Source organism: Telmatherina bonti (genome assembly GCF_933228915.1).
Source record: "Telmatherina bonti genome assembly, chromosome: 24".
Classification (NCBI taxonomy): domain Eukaryota; kingdom Metazoa; phylum Chordata; class Actinopteri; order Atheriniformes; family Telmatherinidae; genus Telmatherina; species Telmatherina bonti.
In genome coordinates, this window is record NC_136633.1 from 12,142,134 (window position 1) to 12,162,392 (window position 20,259).

Below are 20,259 nucleotides of genomic sequence, written 5' to 3' on the forward strand. Positions count from 1 at the left end.
AAGGCGCATTTATCCGCGTCTTCATTTGACGTTTGACGCCGCAGATTGGAGGACAGTGTGTGTGTGTGTGTGTGTGGATCGGGTCGGACAACCTGTTCGCTTTAGCTGACCGTCAGATGGGTTGTGAAGCTGCTGATGCTGCTGCTGCTGCATACCTACTGACCTACTTTGTGTAAGTTGGATGCAGCTTGAAAATATTGTGCCAAAAACCAAAAACATGAAGAAAACGGCGGTGACCCCGCTGGAAGACTTCCAGTAAAAACGCAGGAGAGTTGAATCCAAGGAGGAAGAGGAGGGTTGAGGAGTGCTGAAGAGCCAGAGGTGTGCGCGCGGGGATGGAGGAGGTTGTGAGCGCGTCTCTTCATCTGCACCTCGGGCTGCTGCTGCTGGCCTGCTGGCAAACACCAGGGATGGTCGGAGGAAGTGAGTGACTGTTATTCTTTTCTGAAATGAACTTTATGGGTTCCTAACAGCTGAATTAAGCCACATAATGATGATGTTTTACATGCTTTGCCTCTGAAAGTGTCTCTTATCATCAATATGTCTAATATGGCATTGTGTAATATGTGCCTTTTAATGGTTTTGGGTTGATGTTTGTCAAGCTTATGAAGAGAAAATACAAAAACAAAAAGCAATTTATGCAAAAAGTTTAGCCTTACCTGAAGTGTTTGTGCTTCTAAATTAGGGCTGATGTCTTTCCTCCTGGGCATTGACACCTCAGTGCTGCAGATTGTGACATATAACCTCATTGTTAAAATCAAACGATTGTTTTAATGTTGGATGATCACAAAGTTACCAGACAGAGAGGCAAAATGACCTAAGAAATGCTCTGATTATCCACAAACAAGCTAAAATCATTCTGACTGATGTAGAGGCCATGGAAGTGCCAAAAATACAATCACAAAGTTTTCCCAAATGACCAGAAACAGATGCAAAATAGCAACCAGGGTGTACACAGCGAACATAAATATGAGCAAAACAGGCAAACATAGAAAAAACTGTTCACAAATAGATATCAAATGACAGCAGAGAGACACAAAATGGCTATAAAGAGACATAAAATGACATAAAATCAGGAAATTAAAAGATGAACTTGGCTATGAAGACGTAGCAGATTGTTGCCAAAAGGCAGAACATTCCATTTTCCCTGCTGTTTTCAAGATTTTGTCTTAAAAAACACCAAAGATATGAAATGAGAATGAGTTTTTCTGCCTCATGGTTTCTGCACATATCTACGTGTGGTCTCCTCAAATGGCCATGCTGTGCTGCCAAACTGTGGTGAAAATGTGAAAATCCTGCAAAGACAGCAGATATGTTGGGCTGAATTTGTAGGGTGATAAATATGAAAGGAAGATGACCCAGCAATTATTTTTAATCTAACGATTTCCTTTGGCTTTCATTTACAATTTAAGGGGAAAATTAGAATTATTGTGTAAAAAAAAAAAAACAAATTTTATTTTATTTTCACAAGGATCTGCTTTGCCTCTATAGCAGGTTTTTTGGTCTTTCCCTTCAAGCGGAGCCTATTCTTCATCATGCACAGCTCCAAGAACATGACAGCAAGGCAGCTTTACATTAACACTGATCTGTGCATCCACCTGTTTGATTTAGTGCGGCTGTTTGCGCCTTGTATTTCATGCAGACAAACAGCTGTTGTAAAGCTGTCAAAACCTGAACTGAATGCCTATCAGGGGATTAGGGTTTCAAAGCAGTGCACCTCTCGCTCTCTGATCTGGTTAATTAGCTGTTGCAGGAATGCGCTTTAATCACTGCTGGGCAGATTCCTCCTCTTTGGACAATCACATCAGGGGTTTTAATGAAAACGGTGCCAAATCAATGTTCTTTTTGCTGGCTGAGTAACAACAGGCAGCTAATCAGTGCTTTGTATTGATTAATACAATGATGCGAGGCTTTTTATTCCCCCACGTGGACTTAACCTCCCCTGCTTGTGCCATAAGTACTTCATTGTCCTGCCACTCTTTGCCTCCTTTTACGTCCAAATGATTTTCATCTCATTTTTAAAGCAACAGGTGCAATCATAGGCCGACGGCATCCCAGCAGGCTCCAGCGCGGAATAAAAGTATTTATTTAATATTTCATGAACATGAGGTCATGTTGTGCTTCAGCCCTAAAATGAAAATCAATTTCTCCAGGTTCTTTAATAATGTATTACCTGCAACCAGAGGGACTATAACGAATGAGTTACATTATCACCCTTGATATGATTCTTGCTGCTGGGGCAGCGCCGTAAATCTTATTACATGGGCGCATTTCCGAGTTTCTTAAATGGGCCTGAGTTTGTGTACGCTGAGACTTCCAGAAATCTATTATCTTTGCTTTTTATCAGTTATCTCTAATTCCTTTTCATTATTCATTCAGTCACTGCACCACTTAGTCCGATTCAGAGTCACACGGCAGCTGGAGTTTATCCCAGAAACCTGGACAGGTCGCTAGTCCATCCCAAATCACTGATAGGTAGAATTTAAAGTGACCAGTCAACCCAATGTCCATGTCTTTGGGCGGTGGGAGGAAACCATGCATGCAAACTCCACACACTGTCTTGAATCTTTTTCTGGAGATATTTTGGTTTCAAAAAGGTCCTACATGGACCAAACCACCATTTACTGCTAAATGAGATAAAAGTTGCCAAGAAGGCAAATATAGAGCCACAAACAGGCTTTGGAGAACCACATTTGCATGAAGCTAAGATGAGCGCCCTCCATGTGTTCAGGTAAAGCTGAGAAAGCTAGATTCCAGCCAGCATGTCTACGTTGGGGCTATAAGGGCTCCATTTGGGCTGCAGATGAGGATCCCGCATGGGTTTATCTGCAGTTTCCATGGTGGCGTCACCTGTGTTTGTCATATTGGTTTTGAGTTGGTTCTGACTGGGTTTTAGCTGGCGCCCACTCAGCCAGCCTGCACAGCCTTTTAAATTGATCCTGTTTATGCCCACTTATCCCACCAACATCCCTAATAGAGCTCATACAACCCACATGGGCTTCACATATAAGCCATGTAACTGGGACACAGTTCAAGTCACTTAGTACACACATAGCCCAAATTTGACCCTTATGGGTCCCACATGGACATGCTGGCTGGGATATGGGGGCGCCTTGCCAAGCTGGGCCCCAGTTTGAAGCAGCTTAAAATCCATATGAGCAAACACAGGTGAGGAAACTGCATACAAACCCATATGAGACCGTTTTCTGCAGCCCAGATTTAACCCCTGTGACTCCACATGGACATGCTGGCTGGAAGGAGTAGACATGTTTGCTACACGTTCTGTTTATACGACTAAACTGCAAGCGGTGGATCAAGATAACCAACAATATCACCATCCACACAGCCAAAGACCTGGTTCTGCTGAATGTTGTGGAGAATGATGGATTCAAGGCTACGATGGAGACTCTGTAGACGTTAAAATGTGTTTTGTACCATGTGCGGTTCTTATATGACACTGAAATAGACTTTTCTCAGCCAGCCCACTGCTGTACATCTTCTCTGTTGTCAAAATGTGGAAAATGTGGTGAAAGCTCAATCACTCATGCAAAACAGAAAAAGGTCATGCACCCAATGCTAACTTCTTCCATGGAGACCATTTCTGATGAGGCTTCAGCCAACAGAAAATGGATCAACTGATGGTCTAGATGCATCTTTCAGGTCCTGTTTGATGGATTTGTTTCTGTTCCTTCAGGAAATCACCTTCAGATGCTGTTTGTCTGCTGTAGAAAGTTAATTTTAGTCCTGACCCATCTTTTTTGTCCTCCGCTTTTCTACTTTCCTCTTATATTTTAAAGACACACTGCAGACCATGTGTGCAGAACAATTGTGTTAGAAATGGCAACAGATGATGTGTCTTTGTGACGAGCTGCTATATGTTGACAACATGAGTTCATGAGTAAGGAGCAATTCTTTCCCAATAAGCATTAAATGGCATAACAATCATATTCCAATTAAAAAAAAACAACAAAAAACAAAAAAAACACGCTTCCACCCATAAGAGATGAGGAATGAGTGTCACCCTCTGATGAGACTTTGCACATTATAAGGAATATTAGATAAATAACTTGACATAATGCAGAGTTTCCAGAAGATTAGTAAAACTTTAGATTTCTTCCTCATGTCTGAAGGAGCCTCTGAAATCCGCTCCAGAAGGCTGAGAGTAGTTAGGTAAGTGCATTTAGAATATTTATAGACTCTTTCCAGACAGAGAGAAGATATGTTTGGACTCTTCTGTGCCACATCTCTCTCTCCCACCCATGAAAGGCTTGGGGATGAAGTGACAGCTGTTCAATGGGGGTCTCTGGGAACGAGAACAAAAAGATAGAAGGGAAATGTGCGGCATGCAGTGGATCATAAAAATGCTCCAGCTGTGGAAACAGGAGGTCTTTATTGAAAAGCAGCAGGGTAAAGAGCTTTTTCATTCCTACAGGGAGGCGTTCCTTAATCTGCTCGGTGCGGCTTCACATCACTGCTCCGCTCACGGTTGGTTCTCAACATTTTATTCTGAGACAACCTGTCGAGCCGGTGATTGTGGCTCTTCGTTTTCTTCCAGTTTGGGTTTTGCAGCATCACTGTTGCCTGGCTGCTTAACAAGAGGGAAGTTAGATATGTCTCAGTGGAACGAGACTCTGAAAGAAAGCAAAAGACTAATTAAGATTCTCTAATTTGTTTGAGTCCAGTTCAGAAATGGTTGTTGCCCAGTTAGACCAGCTGTTAATGAGTAACAGCTGAGCATGTACAGCAGGTTTGTCTGCAGGTATTTTGTTTTTAAAAGGCTTTAGAAATAAAATGATTTGGTCGAACAATAAAAACCTGACAACTATTTCCTTTTTAGAAACGTTTTTGTGAAATACTGCCACAAAGAGGAAAAAAGACTGCCTTAAAGAAGCTCAAGTGACAGCAAAAACATAAATACCCAAAATAAACCGAAAAAAGAACAAATAATCTTATATGATAATATATAAGTACAGATCCCCAAAATTAACATCATAGAACAGTCCAAAATGAACAACATAACCCCAAAATAAACTAAATGACCACAGAAATTATCAAAATCAACTAAAAAGTCTCAAAAAATGACGAAATAAGCCTAATATTGACAAAACAACTTGCCAAAAATTAATAAAACAACTCCAAAATGAACAAACTTACCCTGGATATTAGCAAAGTTATCCCAAAAGTATTTGAAATAACCACAAAATAAACTAAATAACCACAGAAATTAACAATATAAATAGAAATGACGATAAAGTTAATTAAAACGGCTACAAAATGGATAAAATAGCCATCAAGTGTCTGAGCCTCACAAAGATATATTCAGAGTTCATATAAATGAACAAAATGGCAACAGAGGTAAAAAAAAAAAAAAAAAGAAGATGGCCACAAAAAAGTATTAAAATTGAAACAAAAAGTTGATTTAATGACCACAAGAGACACATCTGCAGAAACATAAAAACAGAAATTAACTGCAGAGAAAACAGGGACGCAATCTGATGACAACATGATCTGAAAAAAAGGAACCAAACCACAAACGTAAAAATTGTTAGAAATAGAGAAACAAACGATTCAATAACAAAGCGAGCTGCTTAAAAGTCCAAACAGAATGTTTTGTTTTGCTCTTACATAAGCGGAGTCATTGCTGCTTTGCCAAAAGTTTCATAACCCACTAATGAATCATGATCTGGCAGTATATATAATCAGTATGCATAGCTTGTTAGTATATCTGAGTGCACACACACACGCACACACATATTGATCCATCCCAGAAAGTGGTGGAGAGCCATTAGCCAGATTAGGCTGTCTGACTCTATCAGCAAACTGTTACATCACCCAGATTTACAGTCAGCTGTCCAGCTCCAGTCGTAGCAGAGTAATCCACCGTCACCAGCCTTGTTTTTGTTTTTGTCTTTGCAGAGTCGCTAGTGGCTGCAGAGACGTAGAAAGCTTAAGTCTTGTAGTAGGGGTGTCCCATCTTAAGTACCTCACAAAGGATTCCATTATGATTCAGGGTGTTAAGATTTCATTATTGCATAATTTTCAAAATTTTTATTTCTTTCTTTTTTTTTTTTTAACATTCAGGTTCCCCCCCCCCCCCCCCCCCCTTTTTGGCAACCTTTAAACTACTTAATACTCCACTCAGTATCCATTCATTCAAGTAACACAGCAAATTTCTCTCCACTATCTTTATTTATGTCAAATCCTAAATAAACCAAACGCATATCAAATATTTTTTTATATGTTAAAAAATGTTTCAGTTTCAGTAATTAGAGGACTGGACCGCCAAGACCTTTGCCTCGACGCATGAAGTCATCGGTTCAGGAGTGAAGTGTTGGCTTGTGTTTGATAACAGCATGGACCCTAACATGCAGTACTTACCTAAATATTATGTTTGAATGGGGTCATTTTACTGACTACTGTGCCCATTAATTAAACCTAAAGGAAATATGTGACAAAGATAAACAGGAAGCTCCACAAGCCTGGATCTTTGAGGGATCTGGAGGAGACATGGAGGGTTTTTTAATAGGACTAGTCTTGGATCCTGTGCCATATGTTCACCAAGATGGCTTTACAAAATGCTAAATGAAAATTTAAAGATAAACGCAGCACGTACAGTCTGCATGGAGGGCTTCAGAGTCAAAGCTGAAACCCAGCAGAGAGGGACGGGGTGGGGCCTGCATGTTGTATTTGTCCAATTCTATAAACCTTACTGTAAACAATAACAAGCTCTGCTTCAGCTAATGCTGCTGACCTGTAAGTGTAGCTTCAACATGCTAAATAATGTGCTAATTAAACTTGACAGTATTATCAGCATAAGCCGTCGGAGCTCAGTCTACTTTATGTGCAGTTTATTATAAAAATGTCTGTTGTTCCCTGTTGCATGTGTATGAGGTGTTTTCAGACATAGTTGATCACAAAGTGTAAATTTAGAACATCTACAGACCGGAGAAGTAGATAAATGCATCCTGAAATGTTTACTGAAATAATAATGAATGGCTATAAATGTGTAATTACACCTTGTTTAAATCATGGAGGACAAGTGGGGACATGCAGGAACAGTGTGTGCTCTAACATCCATCTGAATTGTTATATTTCATCCCTATGTCAATATCCATGTTGTGCTCCTTCACCCTCCCCATCCCTTTCTTATTTCCTTCTTCCTTGTTCCATCCGTCTCTCTTTGCCCTTCGTCCGTCTTTTCCCTCAAGACCAAAAGATTGAAAATCGCCAATCTCATGATATCTGCCATGGATAATTGCTCTCTCCTCTCGTTTTCCACCCCCCCCCCCCGACTCATCCGTCCCTCGCTCTGTTCTGTTCGATCTTTCATCCACCTCTTTCTCATCTCCATCTCTTTCCCTCTGTCTTCTCGACTCCGTCAAAGCCTCCCCTCTCATCTTCTCTCCTGGTGTGTGTAATGTAATTGCAGAAGTCTATTCACTGTGTGAGAACTCCATTGCGGCGCTGGCAGATGAAAGCAGGTGGGATTTAGCAGCCGTAACATGATAGGAGTTCAGGGGGGATATTGGCTGTCATTGGCACAGACAAGAAAAACATGGTGTGAATGTGTTTGTGCAGTGTGTAGGAGGACGATGCTCCCTTACTGCTTATTTCCATTATTCCTGCGCATGTTTGCCCTTTAAATGTGTTCATGCCCCATGAAACCTCTGGTGGCAGCGCATTCAGGTGTACGTTCGCAGCCCTACCCATGTGGATGATGAAAGGCCCATTTTTGTCTCAATATGTTATTAAATTAAATATCTTTTTTTAAAGAACAACGTGTTTATAAGGAAATAAATGGAAAAATTGGAGTTTCATCAGCAGATATCTTTAACATAAAGTCTATCTGGAGTCACAGATCCAGAAACTAAAGCAAGTTTTGAGGTTTGTTATGATCACTATATTTTCCCAGATTAGGTGATTGATTTGTATCACAGTTGTTGCTATGCTGACACATCAAAAAGATTAAAAGAAGCTAAAGGTCCTAAAACCAAATAAGTAAAACCAGACTTGAAACTGTTTCTGTTTCTGCTGGTTGCAGAGTTTTCTTCTGTTCAGTCATCAGTTGCATGACGAGGAGCTGAGCGTCTTTCCACAATACCCTAGAATTGGGGGAATCTTCCTCCTCTGGGGGAACAAAAGCTCTTAGACACCCATAGATGAGGTCAGTAGTTTACTGACACATGCAACCTCCAGATCTATCCATGATGCTGTTCACTCATATGCTAGTGGTGCTGCTCATTTCCTTTCTTACGACACACTTTACGGTCATTGGGTACCACCGATCTCCTTGCCGACCTTCTACATCTCAGATCTGGTTGTTGTTTCCTTTACGCTGTTTGCCTCTCCTTTCCCCATTTCTCCTTCCTTTGTGGACGGATTTTGCCAAGGCATTTGCCTGCATAACCCCCCCCTTCCATCATCACTTCCCGACCACCACACCTGCCTTTAATGGCTTCTAAAGACTTGCCAGGCAGGGGGGTTACCTGCTGTCCTTTACCGTCGGGCTTGAATACACAGCCCTTGTCCAGCCACATCGCCCCACCTTGACAATCACTTGGATGATATTTTTTCAAGTGATTGAAAAGGTTAATTGCACTTTGAAGGGATACTGGCTCCATAACTTTGGCCATAACCAAAAGGTCAACACACAGCTAATAATGTCGAACCTTTTTGTTGACAATGACATCAATTATGGAGGATAACTCCATCTATCTCATTGCTCTGCTTTCAGTCATTCTGCTCTTTTATGGCTTTATCTTCACTGTCAACTCACAAACAGAAGCGATGAGACTATAAACTGATTGGCTGTTTAATGATAATGATGGTATGACATGCACAAGCCGGTTAGAATGGGTGTTCTAGGGTTTGTAAAGGGGGATGTGCGATAATGAGCATCAGTAACACGGCAATGTTTGGAGAAAAAGGCCTTGACTAAAGAGCATGTGGCAGAACTGGAGGTAGCAGAGATGTTGATGTTCCCTTTGGGAATGACGGTGATGGATAGGATACAGACTGAGTACATCAGGGGGGCTGCACATGTTAGATGTTCTGGAGTAAACTAAGGGTGCATTCAGATTCAGATTTGGTGTGTTGGAGGGGGGCAGTTCAGGTTTGCTTTCACATTGTACTTAGTCAAAGAAACCATCAAGAAATTACTGAAGCAGACAAGAAGACAACCTATGTGGAAAACTCACATCTGAGTAAAACATGGAACTGCATCAGAGTCTACTTGTCTTGAGTTGACCACATTTCTATCACACCCACTTCTTGTACTTGGTTTACTTGAAGTAATTTTCTTTGAGCAAATGAACGAGGATTCAAATCATAATGGCGTAAATCAGGGGTGCCCAAAGTGGGGCCCGTGGGCCAAAATCAGCCCACCAGCACTTTGCTTTTGCCCGCTAGTGGTTGTTTATATCAATACTGCACAGAGCTTCATGAAAAGACAATAACAAGTGTCATGAACCTCGATAAATCCAGACTCAGAGGGACCCTGACTGACTCACCTCAATGACATCCTCACCTTGTCAGTGAGCCAAGTGCAACCCAACATGGAGAGACTGGTAATATCCACAGACCAACTTCACGTGTCCCTCTAAGTATCGGCACCTTGCCTTGTTCCACACAGTTTCCTCTTGTCGACATGTTGAAGTTTAGCGGCTGTAATTATTGTTTCTTTCCCCTTTAACTGTGGCTTTATTGTTCTTTCGCCACATTGATTTTTTTATGCAACGTTTTATTTGCCCAAAAAGGAAAAATACTCTGTATTAGCTATTGAACAATAACTAAAATAACTTCATACATTTACTTGTATTTCATCCTTAAAGCTGAAGTGTTTGGCCCATGGCTCACTGGATCACTTTCAGTTTGGCCCTTGGAGGCCAAAAGTTTGGGCACCCCTGGCATGAATGTAGCCTCAGACGAGAAGACTGATGATGAATATATTAGTAGAAGGTTGTTCAGGTTGGAGCTACGAGGCAGGATGAGAGGAACACCAAGGAGGAGATTTCTGGCTGGAAATAGAAAATGTTGGTGTAAATACAAAGGATGCAGAGCAACGAGGAAGATGGAGGTAGATTATTCGCAGAGGTGACCACAGCTGTAAAGAAAAAGCCCGTCCACATGAAACTACACACTAATCCAAGATGTCTGTTTGAGCTTTAAGTTGCTTTTTTGGTAATTTAATATGAATGGAAGTATTCATGTTTAATCAGCATGTCTCACATTGATCGCTGCTTCCTGAATGTAAAATCACATTGTGGAAGAATTGTGATATTGGTAAATCAATATATTGTATCATCATCAAAAATGGGACCAACTCTTATTTTAATAATTAAACCTTTAGGGAAACTTTTTTTTTTTTTTAACCTCTCATGCATGTTAGAGACTCATTTTTGCCGTCTTTACATGATGTCAGAAAAGTGTAAATATGGTAATATTCAGACTAAAGTCAGACCTTAATACACACATGAACTTGTTTGTCTGACTGAAATGAAGAAGACAAACATAAATGTGGTTAGATTATTCTAGATATGCGGAATATATGTCAAAATAAAACATCCCATGTTCCACAGATCCCGTCCCGAACTTGAGTTTAAGTAACTCTATAGGCTAAGAGGTGTCGTATGAACATGTGTGTGAATGTGTACGCTATTTGAGTTGTCAGCAAAACCAGAAAAATACCATAAGAAATACTTTCTATTTAATATTTTGCAACATCCTCATCATCTTTCAGTTCCAAATGTTAAAGTTAAATCTAAAAACCATGTATGGAGTGAGCATAAAGCCAACTGAACATGAGACAAATCAGCCTGAAAAAGACAGAAATCTACTCTGAAGTCTGTCTGTGTCTCTCGGTCGATTCTTCAACGTTAAATCTGATCTGCCCTTCAAGTTTTTACACCCTTTTGATTCTCTGCAACGTAAAAATCTAAAAAAAGATTGACTTCTATCTATTATTACTCACTGCTACAACACAAACAATCTCACACAAATTGCCCATTTAAATTGCAGTTTATGTTGTGTTGTCTGAACACAATCCCCGTCCCTGATCTCCATTTTTTATCTGCCTGGAAAAGTGTGTATTTCTCTGTGTGAAATGAAACCGTTTCAACAGATGTAGCTCCATGTTTGCCTCTATTTGCATCACCGAGGTTGAATTCCCACATGTGCCCTGGTGCATCTTTGCATTGATGTTTTATGTAATCATCCTACCTCCCTAAAATTTTGCTTTGCATCTCATCTGGAGAAAAATCCAGCTTTGCGGCTCAGTCAGATCTCTGCAGTTCCACATGCCGTTTAGGTTTAGCGTGTCTTTAGTAACATCACATTTCATGTCAGGTCCACTGTTTCCTCATGGCACGCTCACAGAGGAGGATTGTGTCAGAAAACGGCACAGTTGGCCAGTTTTCTTCGCCCACAGTATCAGAAAATAGATCTGCAGCTTCAGGACAACATGGAGAGACTCACAATTGCTGCTTTTTCTAACCCTCTTGGTCTGCTTTCATTCAGTCCACCTACACACGCAGGAAGCAACAGGTTTTTAATCCTTCCCTGTCAGCTGTCAGAGGGCACTCTGGGAAATGTAGGAAGTGAAAAGGAAGCAGATGCCCTCTATTGATGCTCTTTGGCAGACAGGTCGGAGTCCCCCGCAGGGCGGCGGGGCGACGGCTGACTTGCCAGAGATTAAGCTCGACTTTCATGCTCGTACTTCACGGAGCTTTTGTCTTCGTAACTGGGACTGAATTCCTTTCAGACCTGCTGCCCACACCAGTCTGGAAATAAGCTCTTCTCATCTTCTGTTCTCACAGCGAAGAATGCGATACCATCACTTTTGTTTTGTCTTCACTGAATGAGGGATTGTCTCACGGGCAAATCCAAATATAAGTGACACTATAAAGACATTCGGCTAAAAGGAAATGTAGTGGAGTCGAGGCGTGTTGTGTTCTGCAAAACGGAATTCCATTTTTTATGTTTCTTTTCTTTCTTTTTATGTAACTGTTTCAACATTAATTACAAAAACAACTGAAGGCTTTTAGCGAATTAGAATAAAAAGGAATAGCTGGAGGAGTCGTCTCTGCTGTGCACGATGCAGACCTTGCATTTCATTTCACCTCGAACTAAATGTAACACATTTACACTCACCGGCCACTTCATCATGCCCACCTTGCTCGTACTGGGTGGGACGCTTTTAGTGTTGCTAATCCCAAAGCTGCTCTGTTGGATGTAGATCTGGTGACTGTGGAGGCCGTTGGAGGACAGTGAACTCATCGTCATGGTGGAGATGATGTGAGCTTTGTGACATGGTGCATCATTCTGCTGGAAGTTTCCATCAGAAGATGCTACACTGTGCTCAGAAAGAGATGGACATGGTCAGCAGCAGGACTCAGGTAGGCTGTGGAGGTTAAAAACCGTGTTATGTGGGTATCGAGGGATGCAACATGGGACAAGAAACACCCTCCACACCACCACAGCAGAAGCAGCCTGAAGCATTAATAAAAGGCAGGATGGATGATGTTTCCTCTAAATTCTGATCCTACCACGTGAATGTGGAGCTGAACTGGAGACTCATCAGACCATCAACGTTTCTCCATCTTCTACTGTCCAGTTCTGATGAGTCTGTGTGAATTGTAGCCTCAGTTTCCTGTTCTTACTGACAGGAGGGAACCCGTTGTGGTCTTCTGCTGCTGGAGACTGTAGATCTCCTGAGATGCTATTCACAATACTTTGGTTGGAACCTGTTGCCCTCTATCATCTCTAATTTCACACAATCTGCTCAATATAAGTCAGCTTGAAGCCAAAACATTGATATAGGTTCTATATTTAAATATATATATATATATATATATATATATATATATATATATATATATATATATATATATATATATATATATATATACATATATATATACATATATATTTTATTGCCCCTTGTCAACACGTCATGTCACCATGTTTTCTATGAATGCTTCAAGACACCAGGCTCCAATTATCCAACAGCCTATGAAGTTCTGCAGAATGACTCATTAAGTTGAGTCAGGTGCGTTGGAGCAGGGATACATGGAAAACCTGCAGATTTGTGGCCCTTGAGTGCCGGAGCTGGACATCCCTGCAATACACTATAAACTCAGACGTAAAGTTGTGCTCATATTTATTCATTAAAGAAGAAAAAAAACAGCTGCCTGTAAAATAAGCTGAAATTGACTAAAGTAATAATAAATAAAAATTTTAGGAAAATCATTACATTACATTTTTTTTAAAAAGCAAAAAAATAAGATAATTTATTACATATAACATCACTCATAAACTAATATTTAGTTGAAGAATGCTTTAATGTTTCCGCTCCAGTCAGGTGTTTTCTGTTCCTCTCAGTCAGACTTCTGCACCTGTTGACAGGTATTTTGTCCCACTGTTCAACAGAAAAGTCTCTAATTTATCCAGGACCAATTTGCTTGTTTTTTTTCTTTCTTCAACTTAATTAAATGAAAAAAAAAACAGTGTTTTATATTACTAAATTATATTTTTGCAAATTTTAGTTATTGTTCCTGTTTAAAGTCTCTAGTTATTTCAGTGACTGTTATAAATTCAGCCTTTTCTTTAATGAAAGGGGATGAATACATATGAACACAACTATATTTGTTTGTGAATCATGTAGAAAATGGCTGAAATGCTCTGAAGTAGAGTGACCTACAGACTGACGTTCACCGCATTTATCATGCACACATAATTTCATGCAAGACATTCACATTTTACCTGTTTCAGTACAACAAAAGTTTCCCAGTAAGTCTCCATTTGACAAACACCTCGGCTTATAAATGCTGTTTCTGCAGCGGCTTAAGAGTTTCTTCTGTTTTACTTGGAAAAGAAAAAGACTTACAATGCTGTGAGATTCTTGCCTGGCTGCACTTTTGAGGCCTGTCATGCCAAAAAACCTGTAGAATGAATGCGTATCGTTGTCACAGAAATTTGTATCCGATCCACCGATGCTAAACTTAGTGCTGCAGGTTTCATTTTGATGGCTCCTTCATGAAGGTCACATTTGCTGCACAGTCCATAATCAGATCTGCAGTTTTATTTTCCCTTTCAGCTCCTCTCTGGGGAGGTTTTCCCTCCAAAACCCTCCATTGTTGCTGTTTACTATCACTTCAAATGGCCACTTTAAACTCTTCCTGCTTTGTGATCAGCTGCTCAGAGGACTCCACGTTGGTGTTTTTGGTGTGAGGATTATTCAAATAGCTTTCTGAATAATTCCACGACATTTACTGCGAGCAAAGCCAAATCCCAAACAAGCTAATTAAGGTCGAAGACTTTGCTAAACATGATGAGAGCTCAAATTTCCATGTGCATCTCCTGCCAGTCCAAACGGAAACACAGAGGCATGGAATCACAACACAACCAGAAAAACGAAGGATTCTGGATCATTTGATGTTTTTTTTTTTCACAAACCTCGAAAAAGAAGTCAAGTTTTTTCTTTCATGTGCCACAATGCAAAAACCTCAGCAGTTTAATGTCCTCTTTCAGCCTTGATGCCCTAATTGGCTGCAGTGCAGCGTCTTTTCCCGTTTGATCGTGCTTTTTAAAAAAAAATTACATTCTTACACACAAACACGCAGGACACACACACACACACACACACTTCCAATGTGCACATATTAATTGCTTGCTGCAGCCTGGGAAGCAGATGAAAAATGCACGTTGCTATTCCTGTCGCCGTCTGAAAGGAGAAGCTGGAGTGGATGAAGTGGACTCATCAATACTTATTGACTTGCAGTAAAAAGTCACTGATTGATGACATCAGTTGTCATCAGCAGGACCAAGGTCAAGGAAGGTTGTCCTCTTCCCTTCCTCTTCATCTCTTTCTTTCCCTCCTGCTGTTCTCTTTCTTTAGTCTTTTCATATAATTGACTCTTTTTTTATGTTCTGCCTGTTTGTTTTTCTGACTTTTATGTGTTTTGGCCTTTTTTGTGTTTACAGAAAGCCAACAGTTTACACATGAAACCAGAAAAGACCAAATAGACTGAGAGGAAACATGATTTTTGTGGTATTCTCAGCATCTGTCAAGATTTCCTGATGCAGCCACTTTTTTTCTACCTTGCTAAAACCAGTTCAGACTACTTTTTCTTACCAGAATGCTCTTATTGAGCTGCATGGTGGTGTAGTGGTTAGCACTGTGGCCTCACAGCAGATGCTGCTGGTTTGATCCTCAGCTGGGGAGGTTTGAATGGTCTTTCTGTGTGAAGCATGTATGTGTGGGTTCTCTCAGGGTACTCCCACTTCCTCCCACCCAGATGAAATGCATGTTGGGTAACTGCTATGGTTAACTGATCCCTTCTCATGTAAGTCACATTGGATAAAAGCATCTGTCAAATGACTGTAGAATAGAATAGTCAGTCGGCCATTCATCTTCTTAACCTCTTAGTCCATTTAAAGGGCGCAGGAAGCTGGAGACCATCCCAGCAATCGCTGGGCGGGAGGCAGGGGACACCCGTGACAGGTTGCCAGTTCATTACAGAGCGTAGAATAGAATAGAAATATTATTGTTTCTGAAGTCAACTCATGGATGCATATTTAATTTAATTTAATTTAATTTAATTTAATTTAATTTAATTTAATTTAATTTAATTTAATTTAATTTTATTTCATTTCATTTTATTTCATTTAATTTTATTTTCAAATTTATTTTATTTTCAAATTTATTTTGTTTTTAAATTCCATTTATTGATTTAATTCAGTTAAATTTTTAATTAAAATTTTTTATATTTTCTACTGCAGTTTTTGAATTGTGTTGGGTTTTTTTTTTAAATTTTGCGTATTTTAAAATATTTTTCATTGATTGCAGGTAAAATGTGATTTAATTTCACTTTATTTTATTTTCCAAAAATATTGAGTTTAAACAACTTAATAATAATCTTATGTATGATCCAGACATGTGGGACCACAGATTCAACTTTGGGAGCTTTGATTAAACGTTTACAGCTCAGCAGCGTCTCTGACATGTTTGTTTGGAAAAGAAAGAAGCTGAACATTTGCTGTAAATCGCTGCTGCTGAGTGTTTCACTCATCTTGTTGTGATTATTATAATTATCATTTGTTTCTTTTTTTTTAATGGTTTTATTTATTAGCCTAAATGCTTTATTTTTGTCTGTTGTGTCTTTTCTCCTTTTGTTTTTCTATCATTTTCTGTCTTAATCATTCTTTGTTGACTCTTTTCATCTTGTTAAATGCATTTAATAAAGAATCATATTACATTTCCTTGTTTCAGATGTTTTGTTTTATCCCAGTCTTTCTCTTCTTTCCTTTATCCTGTTTACCTCTTCTGTAACTCTCAGTCCTTTTTGATGCTGTAATCTCTCATGAAATCACCGTCTTACTGTACTTCCACCTGTATCTTCCTCACATTTTTCTCCCTGTAAAAAAACCAACACAGCTGTAATGGCTTCTTTTGTTTACTTTCCCCTCTCCTCCGCTCTCTGTGGCAGCCGCAGCGTTTCCTGGTGATTTACAGCCATTAAATGAGAAAAAGAAGAGTCCATCTCCCTTTAGTGGACGCCTCAGATTTCTCATCAGTTTTAACCTGCCCCCAGAGATTCATTAACATGGCCGTGTGAGACACATCTACATCTTCACAGATTAGGTGACGCATTCATCTGGACGACAGAGGCGTCCCGCTGAAGGACAAACGATAGAAACGCTCTCTCTCAAGAAAACACGTGGCTTTTGTTTTCATGGCACCTGGATGCGATGGGAGGTTTTATTAGTTTTTTTCTTCAGAAAACTTGACTTTTTATCTGTTAAAATGAGCAAATAGTCCTAAAATACTCCTGTCTGGGTCTGACTTTCCAGTTAAAACCAGTTTATTTTACCAGATTTCTACCATAACTTTGGAACTTTGTCTCATCCATCACCGACGTTGTTGTCTGGGCATCCAGGTCCAACATCTCTGAAAACAGAAGCTCATAAATCACAAGTTAACTTTGCCGTGATCGTCACTGACCGTCCTTACAGTAAATTGTGTGTGTGTGTGTGTGTTAACAGCTGTGCCAGCAGCCCCCGTGAACGTATCGGTGACCCAGCTGAGGGCGCACTCGGCCATGGTGACCTGGAACGTCCCCCAGGGTGACACCGTCATTGGCTACGCCATCTCACAGCAGGTACAGTAGGACAGCTCCTCATCAGGACCCTCGGGTCCGCCCGCCCCGATCCGGCCCGTCTCCTCTCATTCAGCTGAAGGCCAATTAATTTTGCAGCGATGCGAACAATGACTCTGATACGCAGGAAACTTGGAGCTCTGCCACGTTCAGGGCTCGAAAACAGCTTCTCCGAAGATGAATTATAGATTTCTTTTTGATCGTGTCTATCTCCCGAGGAGTGGGTTATTCTTTGTTTTGTCCTCCTCTTGCTATCTGCAGGGCTCTCTGAAACGCTGTGTCATTCACGTGGCCAGCAAGCAGCCAACAGTTTGCTCGGAAACACTCTGAATCGGGTCGAAGTTTGGGAACTCGGCCATTAAAACTGAACTTGTTAAAAGGCTTGTTAATGTCAAAGCTCCTCCTGAGGGAAGTAATATAAGACCAGTCGATGTCTGGAAACATTGACTGGGCTGAGATAAAAACCCTGCAGAATTAATTAGATTTAATAAACAACCAGCAGCTTTTCTACTTTAAAGGTGGAGTATGTAAGATTTTCCATATTTTCAAAATAAATTAACTAAAAAAATAACTACAATCATAATTACAGTTTTTTTTTGTTTGTTTGTTTTTTTTTTAAACATGTAGGTTCCAGTTTGTCCATATTTGATGTGTTATTAAATTACAAGTTTAATTAATGACAAAGGCCCTTTTTAAATGTTTGCCTACCAGTAAAAAGAAAGTGCTTTTTGTCATTTGTCATTAATTAAACTTGTAATTTAATAACGCATCAAATATGAACTGACTGGAACCTACATGTTCAAAAAACTGTCTAATTATGATTGTCGTTATTTTATTAGTTAATTTATTTTGAAAATATTGAAAATCTTACATACTCCACCTTTAAACTGCTTGGAATCGTAAGGAGAGGTATCTGCTTTGTCTTTTAAATGATAACGTCAGCTCAGGTTAGTGAGCTGCTGTCATCCAAACTGTGAAATGAAATAAGAAAACATTGGGTTATCTTTTTTAGACATTCAGCATTCAGTTTATTTATTTATTTATTTGAACATTTATTCATTGATAGAGGAATAACCCCTTGAGATGCGTTTTCAAAATAAAAGTAACAACATAAAACAAGAGCAACAACATCTACAAAAAATTAAAAAAAGAAAGAAAGAAATTTACAAACAGGAACAAAAAAAATAAGTAAATAGACAAATAACAAAAGAACAACATTTAGTACATTGATTGGATAAGAATGCAGTCAGAATGAAACCTGTAAGGGTCGCAGTCCAGCTAGTTTTCTATGTATCCCTGCTCCAACACAGCTGACTCAAATGAATGAGTCATCGTGCAGAACCGGACAGGCTGGTAGATTCATTTCATTTGATTCAGGTGTGTTGGAGCAGGAATACTACATGGGAAACTTGAGTACCTCTGATTTAGATGATCTGTGTGTCAAAGTATATTTATTATTGTTGGTTACAGATCTGCAGCTTTTTCTAGAAAAAAAAACTCCTGATTTTGAAAACAGGGGAAAAAAACAATTTTCATGGATGTTTATTATGGTAATCTTTAAAAAAAATTACATTGGTTCAATAAAGAATCTGACATAAACTTTGCACAAGAAGGAAAGAATTGAAGCCTCTTGGTTATAAATCAGGAACCAATGGTAAGCCGGTTTATTTCCCTTTTAAATGGAGCCACGTTGGTAAGGACAGCAGGAACAGGACCCCGCTACGGTCTGGGTAAGACCCATGCCACAGGGGAACTTCTAGTGTCCACAACACCACGTTGCAGCATTATTAGGAGCGAGCCTGAAAACCATCCAGCAATCCCAGTCCTTCCAGTCTTGGATCAGCTGGGGAGTCACAAACAACCACACTGACTTGCAACAAATGCTGGTGTGAGAGTGATGCTATCCTACTGCAGTGTGTGAGCGGCATGATGGGAGCAACCAGGTTGTTGTGGCTGTTTGGTTTTTCCACAATGTTTGTTAAATTCATAAAATGTTATTTTATCAGGATTTAATTATTAAATCCAGTAAATGACACCAGACAGGAGGTTTTTTTTTGTCATTGGCAGAGAAGATCTAGCAAGTTTTTTATGGTTGCAAACCACATCCTCATCCCACTAACGCATTGTCATTACAAATGTTTCTGCACTGAAATGGGAAATAAACACACTTTGCATCTGTTTAAAGGTCTTTACACACCGGGACGATGCAAACAAACACAAAATTGCAAATATCAACATTTCCATCAATTTCCATCAATGCACATCAAGCACGATGCAAAATTGTGAATAAATTATAAAAAAAAAAAAACCTAAAACAAACAAACAAGGTGGATTTCATGTCAAGCCACAACAACAGTGTGCTGCTGCTGCAAATGAAATGACCAAAAGAGGCACTGAGTACATCCTGTTCTAGTAAAGAGAGGGGAACTTGGGGAGTTTGATTGTTTAATCCAGGACTTGAAGCTGGACCACGGCCGCTTCAGTTGGAGGCTCTCCTTTAGCAGCTAGCTGTTAGCTGTAAGAAGAAGAGAAGAAAAAATAGAGACGCTCGGCCATGATGATACAAAGTCTAAATAAAATAGCAGCAACCAAGTAACACCTGCTTAGCTCGCAACCAGCGATCTATCAGTCAACACGCCTTCTCTGATTGGTCAATTATTTATCTGTCAGATGGGAATATTAAGAAAAAATGGTATCAGTTGTAAAAAATAAAACTCTTTCATTACTGATGTGAACGTTCACATAGATCTGACATCGACTCGTTAAAATAATATTATTAGAATTATTTGGAAGAAATATTCAGAGCAGGTGTGTGAAGGTCTTAAATCTTTTACAGCCGATTTATAGCCGAAAAAAATTGCTACAACAAAGAAAAACACTTGTTTTCTGATGTTTTGTGCTAATTTGAAGTCATTGCAGAATATGTCCGGCTACAACTTTGTAAAAAGAATTTAATTTTTTTTTTTCTACAACAAATCAGAATAGAAAATTCAATTCAATTCAATTCAACTTTATTTGTATTGCGCCAATTTACAACAATGTTGTCACAGAGTACTTTACATACACGAATCAACATCCACATCATTTCGAGCCAATTCATACATAT

General features: G+C 39.6%; 1 protein-coding gene across 1 annotated transcript in view; it reads left to right on the plus strand.

The window, feature by feature from the left end:
• Nucleotides 1–335: 335 nt before the first annotated feature.
• The window catches only part of LOC306774096 (fibronectin type III domain-containing protein 4-like), a gene marked incomplete at both ends in the record, with an annotated part of 30,967 nt that continues 11,043 nt past the window's right edge, over nt 336–20,259 (plus strand). The window contains 2 exons of the mRNA XM_079264079.1: nt 336–423; nt 17,041–17,156. Of these exons, the coding sequence (XP_079120205.1) occupies nt 336–423; nt 17,041–17,156 (204 nt within the window). The remainder of the gene's footprint in view (nt 424–17,040; nt 17,157–20,259) is intronic.